At 40.0% G+C, this 20,497-nt stretch overlaps 1 protein-coding gene across 1 annotated transcript in view; it reads left to right on the top strand.

Annotated features, from left to right (window-relative positions):
• LOC132823558 (glutamate receptor ionotropic, delta-2-like) overlaps nucleotides 1-20,497 on the top strand; it is a 536,033-nt gene that overhangs the window by 430,230 nt on the left and 85,306 nt on the right. Inside the window, exon 13 of the mRNA XM_060837503.1 lies at nucleotides 8,976-9,171. Within this exon, the coding sequence (XP_060693486.1) occupies nucleotides 8,976-9,171 (196 nt within the window). The remainder of the gene's footprint in view (nucleotides 1-8,975; nucleotides 9,172-20,497) is intronic.

Here is a 20,497-nt window from a genome sequence, read left to right as displayed (position 1 = left end):
TGTCACACTGTCTCTGGCATTCAAGTTCCAATCTTATGGTTGAATGAAACATTGGACCCATTGCTGTAAGATGCCTTTTGTTGTTATTGAAAACCATTCCCCCTATTTTCATCGCAATATAATTCATGTCATTGAGCTTTAAAGACCTTGGTGAGTTGGAATATAGTTAGTAAAAGAGCAAAGATTTCTGGAAATCTGAGATACAACCAGGAATTTCTGGAAATGCTTAGACGTTCTGGCACCATCTGTAAAGAAAGAAACATAGAAGGATAACTGACCTGAAACATCATCTCTCTTTCTCTCTTTCCAGCTGCTTCTAGACTCCTAACCATAGTAGATAACATTTCTAGCTCTGGCTCCATTTTCACTCTTTTTAATTTGTGTCTAATTCCACTTTGGAAATAAAGGACAGAATATACTAGGGACTTGAATGCAATTGACAATGGTAACAGATAGAATCACGTGAGACATCTAACAAATATTTTGGGCGGCATGGTGGCACAGTGGTTAGCACTGCTGCCTCACAGCGCCTGAGACCCGGGTTCAATTCCTGACTCAGGCGACTGACTGTGTGGAGTTTGCACGTTCTCCCCGTGTCTGCGTGGGTTTCCTCTGGGTGCTCCGGTTTCCATCCACAGTCCAAAGATGTGCGGGTCAGGTGAATTGGCCATGCTAAATTGCCCGTAGTGTTAGGTAAGGGGTAAATGTAGGGGTATGGGTGGGTTGCGCTTCCGTGGGTCGGTGTGGACTTGTTGGGCCGAAGGGCCTGTTTCCACACTGTAAGTAATCTAATCAAATACACTGTACACTCAGGGACATACATCCAGCCCATGACTGGACCAGCCTTCATCTCCAAGCTGGTTATTCCTGCCTTGTACTGCCTTTTTGCACCTTGACCCTCAGCCAGAGATACCAGGCTCTCAGCATTGCTGTATGCCTGTATTAACTAGTAAAGACACAAAGCCAGGAAGCTTGTCATTCCTATCAGCAGTGCTCAGTCAAGTTTGCTCTGGACTTCCCAACATTGTAAGTTAAGGGCAACCTCTGATATCAGTCCATGGACACAATCAGTAAGCCAAATGGAGCAGTCAAGATCTGGATCCTCTCTTCATAAGGAGTAAGGAGCCAAATGCAAGCAGTCCATCACCTGCCTTGACTCTTTCTGCTCTATTGTAGGCTATTTTCCATCTGTAATGAGAGAAAAGTAGAAATTAAGGGAGATTAAAGTGAGTGGCACAACTACTTCTTTTGGTGCAGTTAGGGAGGTGTGCCAAGAGAGAATAGGCAGCACAGTATGCCTGCAGGGTTAGAGGTATTGGGGCTTGGGATGGGTGATACCAAGTGAGGGAAGAGTTTGCTGGCAGTAGTAAGATTGATAGAGTATAAGACTTGGTGGGAAGTGAGTACTGCAACACAGTTAGAGTCAGTGTGTGGTATCAAAGAGAAAATGGTAGCACTTAGGCTGGTAGAGTAGACTGGGTCATTGACCTTCTCCCTACATTGCTGGGCATTCTTCCAGGTGGCTGAGGTAGCACTGATCTGGGTGTTAATCTCAGACTGTGCTGGCGTGGTCTGGTATTGAGGCCTCCTTTTCTGGTCCTGGAGAAAGAGAATATTCTGCTTCTGAACCAACCCATCTAAGGGCTTCCAAGTCTTTGCCTCCAAAGTATGCTGCCAATTTTCTGTTGCCTGCCATGTGTGAGACAAATGTCAGGAACCATGCACAACATTTCTGGACTAACAAAGCTTTGTCCATGTGCTGGTCCCAAGGATGCCGATCTGTTCTGGGATATCCTTGCAGTGACGATTTGTTCCTAATGCAGTGAGTATTGTAATTGGGCTAAAATCGGATAAAAGGGCATCATAGAGGTGGAATTGGCACTTAAAAAGGCTGTCTGGGAAGATACAGTGACAGAACTTGCTGAACATCACTGAGAAACATTCCATGAGCCAAGTCAATCCCAAATGAACACTGTACTCGTCAAATGAATACTGTTCTTTTTTGGATATTTCACCTTATTTTAAAGAGTTTATTCATGATAATGCAAAATTACACATCAGATATGCAGTTGAGCAGATAAAAATCATTGCTTTACAGTGTCAAGCATGAATTTATTAGTCTTTACTTTGTGATATAATGAATTGTACATTCCAGTTCCAGAGTGTGCATTGTTTGCAGCATGTACTGATATACAGTCACTCACTTGCAAGTGAAAAAGCTACTGGAAAACTGAGACAATCTCAATTTATCCAACAGCAATACAGTTTCAGCCAGGTTTCTGCAGAGGAAGAAAGAATGTGTTCACAGACCTTTGTGGTGAATAATGGAATCCTCTCACTTCCCACACACCGATGTGAGGGTTATTACTTCATTGTATTTAATATTGAGCTGCTGCACAAAAGAATAAGATTATATTTGGTATTTAATGAAGAAACAGTTTTGTAAATATCACTGAAGATCATTTGTACGCAAACAAGAACTATCTCCAGTTTTAACATTTCCTTGTTATTTTGAAATTGCTTGGTTACAGAAGGAAGAAAACACAGGGATGACAGCATTAAAATATTCAGAAACATTAATAAAAGCACCAAAATACTAATAAATTGTGGTAAATCACATATCAGGACATGCACACAATCCCAGTCCACGTCTTTGCATAAAAGCGAGGGTTGATCATCACATTTCATCTTTATTTATCCTTATTTAACATTCTTGATCTCATTGTCCTTTACTTTTCACCTGCTTTTGTTTCTTCCAACAGTAATTCATGCAACCCTTCTCTTCTGGGTATTTTGTTTTCAGATATGCCTCAGGTTCATATGTCATTATCTTCAGTTTCATCTCAAGCTGCATGTTTGGCCCATTATATTCTTTATTTTTAAATGTATGTGATGTTGAACAAAAGAATAATATGTCTTCACTTCTTTCTCAAATTCCTGTCAACTACACCACAGAGTAAATTAATATTTCATCAGCCATCCAATTTGTAATGGGTAAAGTACCTTTTTGCGAATATTCCTGTTGAACTAATTAGTAACTGTCGCACGTTTGTGTTCCCTAATTCTGGTCCTGCCTGAAGTGAAATTATCTTCCTCTACATCTAAACTCTCATAACCTTTCAGAATCTTAAAAGCCTAATACTACTGTTGCTCCCTGTTTAGAAAAGAGAAATCCAACCTTTGAACTGCCCTGATATGTATTATTCTATAATATTTTACATTAATCTTCAATTGAGTATACCCACTATGCTATTGTGTGGCATGATCACTATGTGGAATAAATAGATTTCAAACAGATCTCACAATCAGAAGTTGACATCTATGAGACAATTTAGGCCATCATGATCATCAGAATTGTACTCAGATAAAATCAGTAAACTCATGGCCCAGTATATTTTCCCGTTTATTCGCCAGCTGGAGAATGAAGCATAACTGAATAAAGAGTACAGAAATGCATTCCAGGAGAAGAGCAGGGGAGACTTACAAATGAGAACTCAACCTGATGAAGCTACAATAGAAGTACTGTTATGACAAACAATAAAGGCAGCATGTGACAAACAGAGCTAAGCTATCCCACAACCAGTGGATCAGGATCACGCTTTGCAATCCTGATACATCTGTTAAAAATCACACAATACCAGATTATAGTCCAACAGGTTTAATTGGAAGCGCACTAGCTTTCGGACCGACCCTCCTTCATCAGGTGATTGTACCTAATTCTAATTAGTAATGATTTCATCTTTTCTATTTGTTCACCCGCTTACCTAATGCCCTCCAAATCCTCTATTTAATCAGGTAGTGTTTTTTTCTTTGTCATCATGCAAACTTTAACTTTCTGAATGGTTGCATCTCTTATGCAATATATTCCTCTTGCAAGCAACTCCCTTAAAGTGATCATTCAATAATGTCTGGTGGATATTGCCCCCTATGTTGGGACTATGGAAAAATAAGAGAAGGTACAATAGGAAAGCAAAGCTGGGGAGAGAAGTGTAATGGAGCGATTCCATGGGAGAACATTGGAGATAAGCGGCTGGATTTTTGTCTTCTTATTGGAAGGGGTTAGCAATGCAAAAAGAAAAGGATTTGTGACTGCAAGTACTAATTTGCAGTGCCATCCTACATCCTTGCAATTACTGTAAGATCTTGTCATGGGTCACAAATTTCAAATGGACCTTTTCTGAAGCCAGGGTCACCATTGCGAGCATCACAGGAAATTTAAATTTATTTTCCCACATCATTTGATGTGCTGAAACCCTTTTAAAAAACTCACCAGATTTAAGGGTTTGTAACCTGGGGGGAAACCTTGCTGAAGAGTCCCAAACATTCTGACAGGTAAGTGTTAAATGTTTTGGCATCACTGAATGTCACAATTAGACACAGCATTGTAGTATGGATGTCATAGGGTCATAGAGAGGTACAGCTTGGAAACAAACCCTTTGGTCCAACTCATCCATGCAGCCCAGATATCCTAAATTACTCTAGTTCCATTTGCCAGTGTTTGACCCATACCCCTCTAAATGCTTCCGATTCATCTACCCATCCAGATGCCTTTTAAATGTTGTAATTGTACCAAGCTCCACCACTTCCTCTATACTTGCTCACTCTATACATGCACCACCCACTGTATGAAAATATTGTCCCTTAAGTCTCTTTTAAATCTTTCCCCTCTCACCTTAATTCTATGCCCTCTAGTTTTGTACCCCGCCCACCTTGGGGAAAAGATCTTAACTATTTAACCTATCCATGCCCTTCATGATTTTACAAGCCTCTATATGGTCACCCTCATCTTCCAATGCTCCAGGGATAACAGTCCCGGTCTATGCAGCCTCTCCCTATAGCTCAAACTTTCTAACCCTGGCAACATCCTTGTAAATCTTTTCTGAACCCTTTCAAGTTTCACAACATATTTGCTATAGCACGGAGACCAGAATTGTACATAGTATTCCAAAAGTGACCTAACCAATGTCCAACTGCAATATGACCTCCCAACTCCATGCTCGATGCTCTGACCAATAAAGGAAAGTATACCAAACACCTTCTTCACTATCCTATCTAACTGCAACTCCACTTTCAAGGAACTATGAACCTCAGTCTAAGTTCTTTTTCTTCAGTAACACTCCCGAGGACCTTACCATTAAGTATATAAGTTCTGTCCTGATTTGCCTTTCCAAAATGCAGCACCTCACATTTGTCTAAATTAAATTCTATCTACCACTCCTCGGTCCACCTGCTAAGATCCCATTGTACTCTGAGGTAATCCTCTTCACTGTATACTATACCTCCAATTTTGATACCACTGGCAAGCATACTGACCATACCTCCTTTGTTCACATCCAAATCATTTATGTAAATTATGAAAAGCAGTGGACCCAGCACCAATCCTTATGGCACATTGCTAGTCACAGGCCTCCAGTCTGAAATGCAATCCTCCACCACCACCCTCTGTCTTCTACCTTTGAGCCAGTTTTGTGTCCAAATGGCTAGTTCTCCCTGTATTGTATGTGATCCAATCTTGCTAACCAGTCTACCATGAAGAACCTTGTCCAATGCTTTGCTGAAGTCCATTTGGATGTATGCCAATGCAATGTTTGATCATGAGATTTGTCCTTTAAAGGGAAGGTCATCATTGCATTGACAATTATTGTGTGTATTGTTATGCATGACCATACTTTTCCCAATAGAAAGAATGCCAAAATGCTTTCAAACTGTAGCATTTAAACTTAATACACTGGCTACATTTAATTGACTGACATGCAGTCTGCTTTCAAATGAAAATGACACAATCTGCAGATTTTAAAAAAAGGCATCTCATGTTTCAATTTTATTGTATTCTACTGTTGACATTAATGAACATCACTTGACAGCTGGGAATGTTTATGAACATTTGGTTGAGTTTCCAAAAGTCAAACACCACTTATCTCATAGGGTGGAAGTGCTGTCTTTATATAATTCATTGACATATTTCAGAGATTGTTATGCAATTCATTGACTTTGATGCTGTGAAAGATAAATATTTTTACAGCAGACTGAAAATTTCAAGACATTTAGCATTTTTTCCAATGGTGTTTGCAGAGAAAGGCTTCGTTTTGTGTAGGAAGTGTCTTTGAATGTGGCAGATGGATTAGATTGCTAGATAACCATCTCAATTTTTAATGATAGTACAAACATATTCAGGGACCTACCTATATTGGATGGCTGGTTGAGTGACTACAAAGTATAGAGGGGGGCAAGGTAGAGATAAGGAAATGGAAGTAGCCCAACTCGCAACTCTGGTGTCCAAAATGAAAATTAGCTAAGGATTTTAAATTTAACACAAATGTACACAAAGCGTAAGGAGAACATTGAATATGGAGGCAACAACTGTCTTGCTGAGGGTTTTAACAGCCAATGAACTGAGGAATACAGCAGTACATCGTAAGAAACAATGATCGAAAGGGAGAATAACATCTTGAGATGTCACTAGCATACAAATGGAAGATGACAAGTGGCCTATAAAGCAGGTCACTGAACAGCAGCATGCAAATGAACATAATGAGAGGTCTAAGAATTGGTCCTTGTTTGGTGCATGAGATGATGGCATGGAAAAATGTGAAGAAAGTTTATTGTAGGACTTATATTGACTATGTTCTAAAAGGAAGAAGAACCACACAGGGCATGCCATTTAAGTGAGGACTGCAAGAGAAATGCAAAGGAGATTGATGTGATTAACTGTGCCATATTTTCTGGAAAATTATGCAGGGAGGTAATACCAGAACCAGAATCATAGATGCAGTTAATCATACCTTTGAGCAAAGCAATCTCAACAGTGTGACTTCAGAGAACTTCAGGAATTTGAACATCAAGATTTCAGTGAATTAACCTTATTATTAGAGTTTTCAAAAAGGCTGCCTATTGGCTCTCTGTGACATAGAAATGTAGAAGATATAAACATCAGTAGGCCATTTGACCCCTCAAGCCTGTTCCACCATTCAATATGATCAGGGCTGATCATCAAGCTCAAAACCCTTATCCTGCCCTCCTCTATATCCATTGATCCCTCATCAAAGAGCTATGTCTACATCATCTTTGATAATAAATAATGTTTTGACCTCAGCCACTTTCTGTGGTAGTGAATTCTACAAGCTTACCACTCTCTGGGTGAAAAAATTTCTCCCTATCTCAGCCTTAAAAAAACCCCATATCCTTAAACTATGACCCGTGGCCTGGACTTCCCCACCTTTGGGAACATCTTTACTGCATCTAGCCTGTCTGGTCCTGTTAGAATTTAATAAGTTTCTATGAGATCCTCATAAACTCCAGCGAATACAATCCTACTGACTCAATGTCTCCTCCTCCATCAGTCCTGCTATCCCAAGAATCAATTTGATAAACCTTCACTATGGGGAGTCTATAGCAAGAACATCCTTACTCAGAGAAGACGACAAAAACTACACACAATATTCCAGGTGTGGCCTCTTCAATGCCGTGTATAACTGCAGCAAGTCATTCCTGTTCCTCTACTCAAATAGTCTCCCTATGAAGTGGAAAATGCAATTTGCTTTCTGTACTGTCTGCTGCACTTCCACACTTACTTTCAATCACTGTACATGAGGGCACCTGGTCTCATTGAACACTCCCCTCTCTGTTTACAGCCATTCAAATAATAACCTGCCTTTCTATTGTTGCTACTAAAGTGGATAACCTGAAATTTATCCACATTATACTGCATTACCAAGCATTTTCTTGCTCACTTAGGCTATCCAAATCACAGTGCAATGTCTCTGTATCTTTAAAAAATGCCTCATATAAAATCATTTATTTCCTTGCTTTTAAAATCCTTCATGACTATAGCCCAATCAATCTCAGTAATTAATTCTGTCAGGTTGAGAGAGCAAGAGATAAGTCTCATGGCTAAAATTAGATTTGAGAGAGCATATAAGGAGATAAGATTTAAGCAGAGAAAGATACAGTTTCAGCGCTTTAGGTTGGAAGGATCCTTGAAGTACATTTGGCACAAAGAGCTCAGGGAAGAGGTGGCCAGTGGTATTATTTCTGAATTGTTAATCCACTGACCCAGTAATGGTTTGAATCTCAAAGATGATAGAATTTTCAGGTGGCATGGTGACACAATGGTTAGCATTGCTGCCTCACAGTGCCAGAGACCTGGGTTTTATTCTATCCTCAAGCAAATGTCTGTGCAGAGTTTGCATATTCTCCTAATACTTCATGAGTTTCTTCCAGGTGCTCCGGTTTCCTCCAACACTTCAAGGATGTGTAGGTTAGGTAGGTTGGCTGTGCTATTGTGCTCAGGGATGTGCAGGCTAGGTGGATTAGCCAAGGGAAATAATGACTTATAGGGTATGGGGTTGGGTCTGGGTGGGTTACACTTCAGAGGAACAGTGTGGACTAAATGGGCTGAATGGGCTGCTTCCATACTGTAGGGATTCTATAATTTTAAAAGAGGGAAGTAGAAAAGGCAGCTGGTCAGATAGTCTCTATGTTAATTGGGAACACTTGTTCACTTGTACATGATTTAAAAAAACAGTTTGCTATAAAGAAATTAATTTAGGTTGAGCTGAGAAATCTACTCAACTTCTTGAACCAGACTGATGTCATAAATTTGTGAGTAGGGCATTTCTTGCATCTGGTTATACAGAGATTTTTTAAAAAAGATGAACTTATGTTTTGAAGAAAATACTGTTACTTGAATTTTTGATATTTCGGAGGTGATATTACAACCTTAGCGATATAAATATACATTTGACTATAAACATGTTTTTTTATGAGGAATATTTATACATTTCTTAATCAGCACCTGGTGTTTTGAATGCGGCAATACTAATTATCAAATTGAGAAGCTAGCATAATTAAAACGCTTTGGGATAATTAAAATGCCATGACAAATTTGCAATTAAAATAAATTATGACATTCGACTGCATAAATTGTAAATAAAATCTAGGCATTTACTAATATAACTATGTCTTCCATAATACAGATCTTTCCAGGACCTTGCCAAACAGACAGATGTTCCATATGGTACAGTCCTTGATTCAGAAGTATTGCAAATAATCAAAACCAAAGGTCGAAATCCATTTGAGCTTGAACAAACATATGCTCATTTGTGGAATATGATAAACAAAACGAATGGTTTGGAGAACTGCGTGAAGAGAATCCATGATGGAATTCAAAGGGTGAGTAAGCAACTATGTACAAGACAGTATTTGCTGCACAAATTTAAATACTGTTTAACTTGAATAGACTCTTATTTTTGTTCATATGTATTTAATGGCATATACTGAGAGTGTGTTAGATGTATTCTTAATTAAAAGATTATGGTACATATAGGATGGAAATATGGACACAAAGTAAGAAAATTAGTCACAATTGCAAATATTTCTGTTCCACATTGTGAATTGAAATGTAAGACAATTTTTAAAATAAATTATAACTTCAGGATTTTCACTAAAATCCATCCTGAATGATGCATACATATTTGTACCCCATGCAAGTCTGTCAAAAATCTAAACTGAAATTACCTTGAGTAATAAATCTGTTGTTGTATTCAGATAATATGGAAGCAATATTATTGCTGTATTTCGTTGTAATTTTATGACCGTTCAATACTGGCACAGGAAGAGTGAATTTAGGAGATAACTCATGCAGTCACAATACTCCTATGACAATGGTGCTTACTGTTTTTGAAGCAATTGAAAACTCAACATCAGCTTAAAAGTTGAAAACTTTGTTAAGTTAACTCTGAATTTGCAGATAATAAGAAAAGGTATATTACAGCCAATCTGACCTGGTACTTAGAAGTCTCTAGCAGCTGGCACACAGTGTAAGTGTGGTACTAATGTAACACCGAACCATTTAGTGAAATGTTTACCACCTTAACTGTTCGTGTCTCTGAATTCTGACAGATTACCTATCTCATCATCTGTATTAAAAAGCAATGGAAGCCATAGAGGCTGGTCATCTCCAAGTAATCACAAAGCATCAATGCTAAGAAGTGAAACTGTGAACCATAAAATGCAATCTGTTTTTATAAGACTTGTGTAGTCCCCTGTATGCAAAGTAACCTGGCAGAAGCATGCAAGTCATAGGTGCTCCCAAACTCCAAAGTGATATCTTGAAAGGCTGATGTGATGCATGAGTTGGCCTGAAAGCAGGAAAGGTGATGTGATGAGACTGATGGTTTCCTAATTTGTGTGGTTAAACATTGAAGAATGGTGTTCGTGGAGAGTGGAGGGACATTGTGTGAAGGCAGAGTTGGAGGAAGACTTGTGGGACAAGTGGGAGCTGCATTTCCATATTGGGAATTGGAGGTTTCTTGTTTCTCAGGAGAGAATGGCGTTACTGGAAGCTGCTTAGGAATCAGATGAGTCGGATGATTAATAAGATTCAAGTGCATGAAAATGAGGTAATTAACCTCATAACTGAGACTCTGAACTTGCTGCTTAAACTTCAAGAAGCAAATACCAAACTTTTTTTTAATCAATAGTAAAATCCTGATTTTTTTTCATTTTACTGATATCTTCCCTCAGTTTTCACTTTTTTTCCATGCTGCTGAAAGGCACAGAGCCATATGGCAGAATTTATCCTGTCTGACTTCACAAAAATAATAACAGATGAGATGACCTAATCTGTGACAGTCAACAAATCAAATTCCCAATGTTGTCGAAAAACTTACCCAACTTAACATCTCACATCTTAACTTACAAGTTCAGAATCTTGTCCTAGGGTGATAAGATATTCATTTCCATGCATTTGCATCTCATTAGTGCCCCAATTTGTCATGATAGCATCTCACTTCAAATCTTCCTCCTGCAATCGAGAAACTAAATGATACAAAACTCCACAGCTAAAACATAGTGAGTACCTAGTGAGTTTTGAGAAGATTTGTAGCTCAGGTTGAGGTTCTGAATGTAGGTTTGCTCAATGAGCTAGAAATGAACCTTCCAGCTCGGTGAGCAAGCCTACATCCATAGTAAGTACCTGGCAATTTTCAACAGTATCTTTTGCAGCTTATGGGAATGACTATACTGCCAATCACACTTCTGTTTTTATGGAACCGCTTCTTCTGCATGCCTCCATGACCAATGACCATACATTTCCTCAACCCTTCATCCACAGAACTCGGCATCAGCGAAACAAACAGCTCATACCCTCATCAGGCCTGTGTTTGGCCCAAAGCAGCCAGTATTTCAGGCCTTCAAGTACCTACATTAGAGCTGAAAGACTGCCAGGATTGCACATTTGTAGCAGGTCGGTTTGCACTGAGATTCAGCCATGCATTTCATGCATCTATACAGGATTTTTAGTGTTTCCTTCAAGGCACGCATCCTCTGGGTCATGGCCTGCTTTTAAGAGGTCAAAGAATTTAGCACCAAGTTAGAAGCAGACATCCTCTGTGGCTTAGCTACTTGTTGCAGAATGGGATTGCAGTGAGAAGGACTAAGTAGAAACAGTATTTGTCAGACAGGGGATGGATATGTTGTTGTACATCAAAGCTGCACTGCATGCAAGCATCATACATCCACAACCATGGGCTGAGTACATTGCTAACTAAGGCAGCATTTATTGCTTCCCTAATTGCCCAGAGGGCAGTTATGTGATTGAAGGAAATGTCGATATGTGAAAGTGAAAAAAGAGGAGTGTTTCGTGTGTTTAGGGTAGACTTTAGTCAGTGATGGGATACCAATATATTCAGACTAGGGCTGGTCCAGTTTTAGTCCAGACAGTATTCTTAAAGGTGGCATGACCCATATTTTGAGGGGTACACCTTGTCTCCCAGCAGTCATCCTGAATGAGCCGAGAGTTTTTGAAAGAGGCAGCAACCGTGAATGTTCGAGTTTGTACAAGTCATGGTAGCTCCCAGTATATTTGACGGAGACCTCCAGAATTTGAATTTGATAATTACAATGTGATTGATTATATGGGAGTGGAACCTTGTGACCCATCTATTACCCCCCATTCTTGACAGTCAGTCAAGCATTTGTTCTGCCATGACTCTGGGGATCTGTGCCCTTGATGTCTAGAGATCTTGACACAGAGAGTCCTCAAGCTGGAAGAAATTGGAGGATTACATCCCGGACAGTCAGGGTGCTGTTGTGAGATCAGTATAGAGGGTGGACTCAAGTCAGTCAGCATTGACCTGCCAAGGCAGTCTGGGGGTAGAATATAGTCATTGGGGTCTGGCTACTAATAGTCAAGAGGGTTTATTAGGTTACATTATAAACCTGATAATTAAACATCAGTCCATAGTATGCTGGTAAAAGTGAGCAGATAAAGTCATTTCAGAGGATTGATGAAGGAATGGCTACAGTGATTGTCAGCATTTATACACAGGGTTGGCCCTCATAGTTAATGGAAGAGAACAGGGAGATCTCAAAGTATGGAGAGGGTTCATGCCTGTTATGGTTACTCTGGCATTCCTGATGAGGGGCTAGTGCCTGAAACGTCAACTCTCCTGCTCCTCGGATGATGCATGACCTGCTGTGCTTTTCCAGCACTGCACTTTTCAACTCTGACTCTCCAGCATCTGGAGTCCTCACTTTCTCAGGGTTACTCTGGCCCCCACATGAGTACACTATTAAGCCATTAAGGGCACTCGAGAATTATGAGGTCTGGGTGTAAAGTGGTCAAGTCAATAGTGATGTGAATGGGCTGAACCAAAATGGGGGAGGCTGCACCATCATCAGGAACACAGGCCCAGCAGCTCAAAAGCAAGGATGAAGAATGGGGGGAAATAGATGGGTAACAGGGTTCCACTCCCATATAATCAATCACATTGTAATTATCAAATTCAAATTCTGGAGGTCTCCATCAAATATACTGGGAGCTACCATGACTTGTACAAACTCGAACACTCACAGGTTGCTGCCTCTTTCAAAAACTCTCAGCTCATTCAGGATGACTGCTGGGAGACAAGGTGTACCCCTCAAAATATGGCTCATGCCACCTTTAAGAATGAAGAACAATGACGATTCAGTCACCCACGTGAGTACAAAATTGGAACCTCACCACATTGGGTTGAAATTCAATTGACAGTAAGTTCACAAAATTGCTGCAATCAAATGGGAGAAGTAAGATACTGTATTTTTTTCTATGGAGGCGGTGTTACTGGCTTTGTTTTTAAGGTCTGCCAAAGGGCGATTACAATAACAATGGATTCACTGATTAAGAAATGTTGCCATCTGCCATCAGTTCTAGAGATCGCTAATTATCAAAGATTGTAGATATCGCACAGTCATGAGCATTGCATTGTTCTCACTGATTGCCTCCTTGTCATCTACACTCAGCAAGTCTTAACATAAGGGGGGACTCAAAAGCAGAGCCTGATATTTCCAATCTATAGCGAGTACTGAAAGACAACACATAGCAATTGTCATAATCTCAGACAGATAAATGAATGTGCAAAGACATGGGCTGTGATGTTTTTTGTTTGGGCAAGTGTGGGGAATTTCATAGTGGGTTACTTTCGGACAACTATTTCACAAGCGCTTTGCTTGTCCACTGTACATTCAAAAAGGTCACACATCTGAGCATTTCTTACTGAGGCATGATGGAAGCTTCCTTGGGATGTCTTCTTGCCAATTTGTGTGAGACCAGAGCCTTCGGCCTGATTGTAAAGGATGTGAGGCCTCAGTTGTCACTTTATCAACACTCTGTGATCACTTTGACATTCCCCTCGGAGTGAATGTTCATGGACCTGAAGTGGCAGATGGATTGCCCAGTTTCTTTGTGGTCTTGTTCTTAATAGGAAGGCTATGCAGAAAGAGACAGTGATTGCTAGAGCTACAGCAAGTGAAGCTAGATTATCCCTGGAATGGTAGGTCTAACATGTGATGAATGGCTAAGGATCCTGGGATTGTATTCATTAGAGTTTAGAAGGTTGAGGGGAGATCTAATAGAAACTTACAAGATAATGCATGGCTTAGAAAGGGTGGACGCTGGGAAACCTTGTTTCCATTAGACGGGGAGACTAGGACTCGTGGGCGCAGTCTTAGAATTTGAAGTGGTCAATTTAGAATGGAAATGAGAAGACATTTCTTCAGCCAGAGAGCGGTGGGCCTGTGAAATTCATTGCCATGGAGTGCAGTGGAGGCCAGGCGTTAAATGTCTTCAAGGCAGAGATTGATAAATTCTTGATTTTGCAAGGAATTAAGAGGAGAGTGTGGGTAAGTAGAGTTGAAATGCCCATCAGCCATGATTAAATGGTGGAGTGAACTCAATGGGCTGAATGGCCTTACTTCCATGCATGTATCTTATGGTCTTATGGCCTAAGTAAGACCAGTAACCTGCATCATTTGTCACACAGTCTCCAGAGGATGAAGCAGGACAAGATGAGGCATGATGGAAGCTTCCTTGGGCAACAATTTGATTTCAGATAGTCAACATGGTTTCGTCAAGGGTAGGCTGTGTCTCACAAACCTCATTGAGTTTTTTGAAACAGTGACCAAGCATGTAGATGAGGATAGGGCAGTTGACGTGGTATACTTGGACTTCAGTAAAGCCTTTGATAAGGTTCCACATGGTCGTCTGTTGGAGAAAATGCAGAGGCATGGAATTGAGGGTGATTTAGCAGTTTGGATTTGAAACGGGCTTTCTGAAAGAAGGCAGTGAGCGGTGGTTGATGGAAAATATTCAGCCGGGAGTCCAGTTATTGGTGGTGTGCCACAAGGATTTGTTTTGGGACCACTGCTGTTTGTCATTTTCATAAATGACTTAGACGCAGGCATAGGTGGATGGATTAGTAAATTTGCAGATGACACTAAAGTCAGTGGAGTAGTGGACAGTTTGGAAGAATGTTCAGGTTGCAGGGGGACTTGGATAAACTGCAAAATTGGGCTGAGAGGTGGCAAATGGAGTTCAATGCAGCTAAATGTGAGATGATGCACATTGGAGAGAATAACAGGAAGGCAGAATACTGGATCAATAGAAAGATTCTTGTGAGTGTGGATGTGCAGAGTGATCTTGGAATCCATGTACATAGATCCCTGAAAGTTGCCACCCAGGTGGATAGTGCTGTTCAGAAGGCATACGGTGTGTTAGATTTCATTTGTAGAGGGATTGAGTTCTGGAGCCACAATATCATTCTGCAATTATACAGAACGCTAGTGCGGCCACACTTGGAATATTGTGTACAGATCTGGTCGCCATATTTCAGGAAGGTAGTGGAAGCATTGGAAAAGGTGCAAAGGAGATTTACCAGGATGTTGCCTGGTCTGGAGGGAAGGTCTTATGAGGAAAGACTGAGAGACTTAGGTCTGTTCTCATTGGAAAGAGGAGGGTTAAGAGGGGATTTGATAGAGACATACAAGATGATCAGAGGTTTAGATAGAGTAAACAGTGAAAGTCTTTTTCCTAGGATGATGATGTCAGTTCGTACGAGGGAGCATAACTACATATTGAGGGGTGATGGATTTAAGAGATGTCAGAGGCAGGCTCTTTATGCAGAGTGGTAAGGGCATGGAATGCCCTACCTGCTAATGTAGTCAACTCAGCCACTTTAGGGAGATTTAAACAATTCTTAGATAAGCATTGGATGGTTTTAGGATAGTGTAGGGGGACGAGCTGAGAATAGTTCACAGGTCGGTGCAACATTGAGGGCCAAAGGGCCTTTTCTGTGCTGTATTGTTCTATTTTCTATGTTCTATGTTCTAAGATCCAAGTGAAGGTGACAAAATGCAGATGAATAGTAAGACCCAGGGTTCATAGAATTTGCTGTGGTTATATGCAAATGTATGAAAAGCACTGCCACTGAAGATATCTCATTCCATCATTTTGGAGCTGTAATAAGAGAGAGCTGTTGGAAATCCCATCCCAGTGGATGTCAAGGTCACAGTTACCCTTAATTTTGGTGCCAAAATCTTTATTCAGTGAGCAACTGGAGACCCCTCCCAATCTTTCACCAAAAGTACATCAGGGAGATCATGAATGTTGTTTTCACAATAGCCCACTTCTTCTTCCCCCATTTCCTTGACGATAATCAAGCAACTCGAGCATTAGGATTCTCTATTTTCACTGTTCCTTCTAGATTCAGAGATATGGATTGCTCCAAAGTTGCTTTAAATGTGCCCTCTCACTCCCATATTGTCAACTGCTTTGTAATCATGAAATTCAAATTCTGGAGGTCTCCATCAAATACTCTGGCTACTGCCATGACTTGTATATACCTGAATACTCGCAGGTTCCTGCTTCTTTCCAAAATCCTCAGCTCATTCAGGATGACAGGTGGGAAACACTCAAAATTATGACTCATGCCACCTTTAAGAACTTTACAGACAGACGCAGAATGAAGAACAACGATGCTTACTATTCCATTAGACCATAGGCTAGTTTAAGGTGAGGATGCGACAACTGTACCCTTCGAACGGAGCTTTGCAGTACAACCCAGAAAGGTTCATGGTGGTGTGCTTTGCTGTGCCCTGAACAACATGAGGACACAAAAGGGAGATCCCCTGGATGAAGACAGGGATGGGGAACGAGAGCAATCTAAATATAAAGATGAGGCTAAGGATTTGAATTGGTAATGTTGCATTATCCATTTTAATATGTGATTGATATCTTCAGATGAATTAACATATAAGTAGCGACATACAACCCACTGTGAATCACTGTTAGGTAAAAAGAAGTGAGACAATACATTTGCATGGCAAAGTACCACAGTTATGTATATCTGAAACCTTCCATGAGGATAGACATCTGAGTGATGTGTAATTCAGTCTGTCATGACAGTCAGCCAAATTCTAAGGAGGAATCATTTGAAAATTCCTTCATGTGTATCGTTTCAATGCTCCAGAGTGGGCAGAGATTGCTAAGCTGCCTTTATATGCTTGAACTTCCTCTACGGCAAGGTTTAACCACTGACGATAGAGCTTTGTGCTGCTTTTCCTAGCAGATTACTGTGGATACAGTGAACTTCTGAGCTGCCAAATGAACATTTCCAGCCTTAAAAAGCTTATACATAATAACATTTCCATGCTGATATATGTGAAATCATTTCTGATTCCATGCTGTCTCAAAAAGCTAGCGTAAACATAAAAGAATGTGTACAGACCAGGCTCTGAGACATTCCCTGGACATTATCATTAGCATCAGTATCCTTCACAGTAAGATGAAATACATTGGTGCAGTCTCAAAGGTACGGTCAAAGGGACACAGACCTATGACACAAGCTGATCAAAGACTTTGTTACTTTTAAAAGATGTGGCTTGCTTAGTAATTGCAGCATTTTATATCCTTGGGATCTTGGAAAAGGCATCTCACATGTGTATGACTTAACCAGGTTCTATAACAAAAATCCTACGACATCAGACATTGTAACACAGGAAGTGAAAACATATTAAGAAAAGTGATAGTCTCTTTAACCTGTGCCAGCTATGTGGCCTCAGTATGTTTTCTTTTTCCTCTCTCTCCCACTAAGTCGAGGTACGTTCCAGACCTGCACCTTCTGTCATTTACTTGTAAGGTACTGGTGAAAATAAGTTCTTAAGAACATAAGGAATATAAGTAGGAGTAGGCCTTTCAGCCACTCAAGCCTACCTCATCATTCAACAAGATCGTGTCTGACCCACCCCAGGACTCAACTCCTCTTTTATGCCAAACAAAAAAAACCTACTGAAACTGACTTTTAGAAACAAACTCAGAAATGGCTGGAAAAACTCAGCAGGTCTGGCAGCATCTGTCGAAAGAAAGCAGAGTTAGCATTTCGAGTCCAGTGACCCTTCCTCAAAACAAGCAAAGAGTGCTTGCTAATGGGAATGATTTTCAGTGTCAGTCATAACTGGAGAACATTCCAGAAGGAAGTTATAGATCTAAACTCGGTTGGCTAACAGCTGTCATAATACTTTCATCCTATGACAGTTATGTCACCCACCCCCCTTTTTCACCCATCCATCCAAGAATGTTAAAGGGTGGCTTCCAGCAGACAGGAGAGACAATAATCTTGTGGAAATGTCCCAGGCTCTGGTGACATGTGTTCAAATCCTATTATGGCTGCTGATCGAATTTAAATTCAATTAATAAGTTTAGTATTATTAAGACATTTTTCTAATGTATTTGATAAATTATGAATGATGGCCAATATTGACTGCTGTTAAACAAATGTCCATTTGTGAAGGAAATCTGCCATCTATATCTGGTCTGGACTATATGTGACTCCAGACTCAAAGTAATGTGGTTGTGGTTTAACTGTTCTCTGAAATGACTTTACAAGTGAAGTTCAAGAGCAATTACGGATATGCAATAAACACTAGTCTTGACAATGATGCCCACATCCCATGATCTTTTCTTTTAGAAAAATGCCCCCTTCATGTACTGCAGAAAAGAAAACCTTATGCAGATCCAGGTGGACTGAAGAACAAAGGTGCATTCTATTAACTGAAGCATCACAACAAAAGCTATTAACACTTTAAAGTAATAGCTCAAATGTCATTATCATTTTCACCTTTCTCAACATTGTTAGTCCACATTATTATGATTTGCTGAATATTGCACAACTGGTATTGCTGAAAGCATTGGGGTTAAAGGATGCACAACAGTATGAATAGGCATTCTTGTTCAAGGAGGAATTGGATGAAGATGAAGTTGAAACTAAAAGAAGGAATGCATTGTAGCAAGAGAAGCAAAGAACAATAGATCAAGAGTATTTTCAATAACTTGTTCAAAACCTCTATCTGTAAAATGAAGAACAACCCTATGCTTTATTGGCCCAAATTACATCTACATTAAAGAATATCTGAAGCCATTGACTCTACCTTTATATCAATGACATTTCAGTAACAGTGATCAACAAGCCACAATGAAAATGAGCTAAATGAATGCAATAAAATTTTTGTTTAACTTAAAATACAACAGATTGAACTGATTTGTCATATTGTTTGATTTTAAAAGATGTTTTCTATTTTCATCACTCATATAAGTTGGTCATCCATTGTCCACAGCAGAGACGGTTGAAAAGCTAATATGACTATTGTTGGGGGTTGTTGAGATGCCTGTGCTACTAACCAGCTGGGTTCCCAGCATGGATTGATATTGGCTGTGGCATTGCAAAGAGAACAGACATGGTATAACATCCTAAGGGAGGAATACTGATGCTGCTCTCATAATCACCATTCCCACTCCCTTACAAGGCATAGGCTCTGCTTGGATGCTGAAATGATTATGATCAAAATATGAGATAAGTAGTATTGAGAAACAGAAAAAAAATACACAGCAGAGAGAAACGTGGATATCAGAGGAATGCATGAACTATAGATAGCATCTTATAAAAAAGTGAATGAAAAAGAAAATTGAAAATGATACTAAAGCTAAAAGCAAAAGTTTTGTTTTAAATATAGTTAGGAGATAAATTAAACTTCATGTGAGAATGTATACATGTGTAATAATGAAATGGCAAGTGTTTGGTATGCTTGCCTCTATTGGAAAGAACATTGAGAACATGAGTTGGGGGGTCATGTCTTGGCAGTACAGGACTTTGGTTAGGCCATTTTTGGAATACTGTGTGCAATTCTGGTCTCCTTTCTAATGGAAGGATGTTGTGAAACTTGAAAGGGTTCAAAAAAAGATTTACAAGGATGTTGCCAGGATTGGAGGATTTGAGCTATGGAGAGAGGCTGAACAGGCTACGGCTGTTTTCCCTGGAGCATCGGAGGCTGAGGGGTGACCATATAGGGGTTTATAAAATCATGAGGGACATGGATAGGGTAAATAGACAAGGTCTTTTCACTGGGGAAGGGGAATCCAGAACTAGAGGGCATAGTTTTAGCGTAAGGGCGAAAAATTTAAAAGGGACCTAAGGGGCAACTTTTTCACGCAGAGGGCGGTATGTATGTGGAATGAGCTGCCAGACGAAGTGGTGGAGGCTGGTACAATTACGGCATTTAAAAGACATCTGGATGGTTTTATGAATAGGAAGAGTTTAGAGGGATATGGGCCAAGTGCTGGCAAATGGGACTAGCTTAGGTTAGGATATCTGGTCGGCTTGGACGAGTTGGACCAAACGGTCTGATTCCATGTTGTACATCTCAAGACTCTATAACTCTATAACTGTTACTGTCAATCATCTGAAAGTGGTGGCCTGACTGAGTATGAATTACCTAACAGTTATAACTTTGATGCGTCATACATTATCTATAAACGTGGACAGTGTTTGTAACTGGACAGTGGGTAAATAGAGTGATCCAAGAAGGAAGTACTAAGTTGGGAATTTGTTGCAGAGGGGGAAGGAGGTGCTGTTTTTCATTCTTTTGTTTTAGCTCTTTGAGTTTGTGAGTTTTTTTCTCTGAAAGCTAGCAGATAATAACTTGTGATTATTTTGTTAAAAGGTCATAAATTTGGTTAAGTAATCAAGCAAGTAAATAAGATTAGACAGACATGCTAAGGCAGAGTGTCTGCTGTGGCTTCCATATGTGGGAGGTCATGGAATAAAATGTAGTCCCAGACAACTGTGTCTGCCATTTCAGTCTGTAACTGAAGCTCAGAGTTTTTGAGCCAGATTATGAGCTGCAGCTA

Source organism: Hemiscyllium ocellatum, chromosome 16 (assembly GCF_020745735.1).
Source record: "Hemiscyllium ocellatum isolate sHemOce1 chromosome 16, sHemOce1.pat.X.cur, whole genome shotgun sequence".
Classification (NCBI taxonomy): Eukaryota; Metazoa; Chordata; class Chondrichthyes; order Orectolobiformes; family Hemiscylliidae; genus Hemiscyllium; species Hemiscyllium ocellatum.
Note: the sequence above shows the minus strand (reverse complement) of the source record. Positions and strands in the feature narration are given on the sequence as shown.